This window comes from Petaurus breviceps, unplaced genomic scaffold (genome assembly GCF_028583685.1).
Source record: "Petaurus breviceps papuanus isolate PSGF00001 unplaced genomic scaffold, PetGlider_PUasm1.0 291523, whole genome shotgun sequence".
NCBI lineage: Eukaryota > Metazoa > Chordata > Mammalia > Diprotodontia > Petauridae > Petaurus > Petaurus breviceps.
Genome location: NW_027186042.1, coordinates 1 through 2,067, shown reverse-complemented (window position 1 = coordinate 2,067; position 2,067 = coordinate 1). Strand labels below are relative to the sequence as shown.

General features: G+C 40.1%; 1 protein-coding gene across 1 annotated transcript; it reads left to right on the top strand.

The window, feature by feature from the left end:
* Nucleotides 1-299: 299 nt before the first annotated feature.
* LOC138167750 (olfactory receptor 4N5-like) lies at nucleotides 300-1,229 on the top strand. Its single transcript, XM_069096717.1, has one exon. The coding sequence runs from the start codon at nucleotides 300-302 to the stop codon at nucleotides 1,227-1,229; it is 930 nt and encodes a 309-aa protein (XP_068952818.1).
* Nucleotides 1,230-2,067: the final 838 nt, after the last annotated feature.

The window sequence follows — 2,067 nt, the reverse complement described above, 5'->3', positions numbered from 1 at the left end:
GTTAATGAGGGATTCCCTCTACAACCAACAAGAGTTTGCCCATCTTCTTCTTCAAGACTTTAAGTGGAAGCAAAGTCACTATTTTCCAAGACAAACTACTACATGTTTGGGCAGTTTTGTTAGGGAATTACTCTTTAGTCTTTCTAAAGTCAACTCATTGTTTCTAACTCTGATCATTAGGAAATGAAAGATAGAGGGATTTAGGTGTTTCAGGCTTGCTGAAAAATTCTAGTAGTAGAGAAGGGGTCTGAAATAACTACAATGGTTTTCCATTCCACAATATTCCCCAGGTTGAGCAGATGGAACAGAACAGCACAGTGACTGAATTCACCCTTTTGGGTCTAACAAAATCTCCAGAAATTCAACTCTTAGTCTTTATATTAATCTTCTCATTTTACATGATTGTTCTTCCTGGGAACATTCTTATCATCATCACCATCAGATCAGATGCTGCTCTCACAGCACCTCTGTATTTCTTCCTGGGAAATCTGGCTTTCTTGGATGCTTCTTATTCTTTTGTTGTGGCCCCCAAGATGCTGGTAGATTTCTTGTATGAGAAGAAGACCATCTCTTATCAAGGGTGCATCACTCAGCTCTTCTTCTTGCATTTCCTTGGAGCAGGTGAAATGTTCCTCCTTGTGGTGATGGCTTTTGACCGTTATATTGCAATCTGCCAACCCTTACACTATGCAACCCTCATGAACCGCCAAGTCTGCTATGTGTTGTTGCTAGCCCTGTGGGTTGGGGGTTTTGCTCACTCCATTGTGCAGGTGGCTCTCATTGTCCGTCTTCCTTTCTGTGGCCCAAACCAGCTGGACAACTTCTTCTGTGATGTCCCACAGATCATCAAGCTGGCCTGCACTGACACCTTTGTGGTAGAACTCCTGATGGTGTCCAACAGTGGACTGCTTACCCTTCTATGCTTCCTGGGCTTGCTGACATCTTATGCAGTCATCCTCTTTCGGGTTAGAGGATCTTCTTCTGAGGGGAAGAGCAAGGCTTTGTCTACTTGTACCACCCATGTTATCATTGTGTTTCTAATGTTTGGACCTGCCATCTTTATTTACACCCGCCCTTTTAGGTCCTTCCCAGCTGACAAAGTGGTGGCCCTTTTTCACACTGTCATCTTTCCCTTGCTGAATCCTGTGATTTATACCCTGAGAAACCAGGAAGTGAAGGCCTCTATGAGGAAGTTGGTGAACAGGCAGGTTATTTGTAGAGTAGAATGAAGAATGGGCGTCATTTAGGATATCTTCTGCTGGGATTCATTCACCACCATTATGCCCTCTAATTTGGTGCAGAAAATCTTATTATTCACAGGGAAAACACAGGGTTATAAAAATTGGGACATACTACAGAATGCTGCATTCATGGCTTAAAATAAAATTGGTGTGTACAAAGACTTGGGGAGAAGAAGGAGAATGGAAACCAGTCAATTTATTTGATAAGTATGACATGTGCTCAACTCTGTGTTTTGGGTAGGACTGTGGCAATTCTTAAGGAGACTTTTTAAATCCAAGCTAAAATTTTTACCTTAGCCTTCATATTAGAAGGTAAAGTGACATAGTGGTAAACTCACTATCAAGACAACCTGTGATCAGATCCAGTTTCTGATGGTTCCTATCTTTGTAACCATGGACAGATTATTTCCCTTTTGTGAACCTTACTTTCCCTATCTGTAATGTAAGGATAATACCATTAGCATTTGCAACATGAAGTTCTGAGGATCAAGTGAGACAATGCATGTAAAGCAATTTGAAAACTTTAAAACAACTGTATGCCATTTGTCCCCCTTCTCTTCTTCCTCCTCCTTATCACCATTATGATCCTCTTATTGCCATTAGATATGAGATGGTGCCAGCTGGTGGGGAACATAGGAATTAACTTCCTGCAACTGCAAATTATGATAAACTGGACATTATGAGAACACAAATGTCATACATTAAATATGATTTATAATCAAGAGATGAATTATATATATATATACATACATATATACATACACACATACACACACATAGATAGATAGATAGATAGATAGATAGATAGATAGATAGATAGATAGAT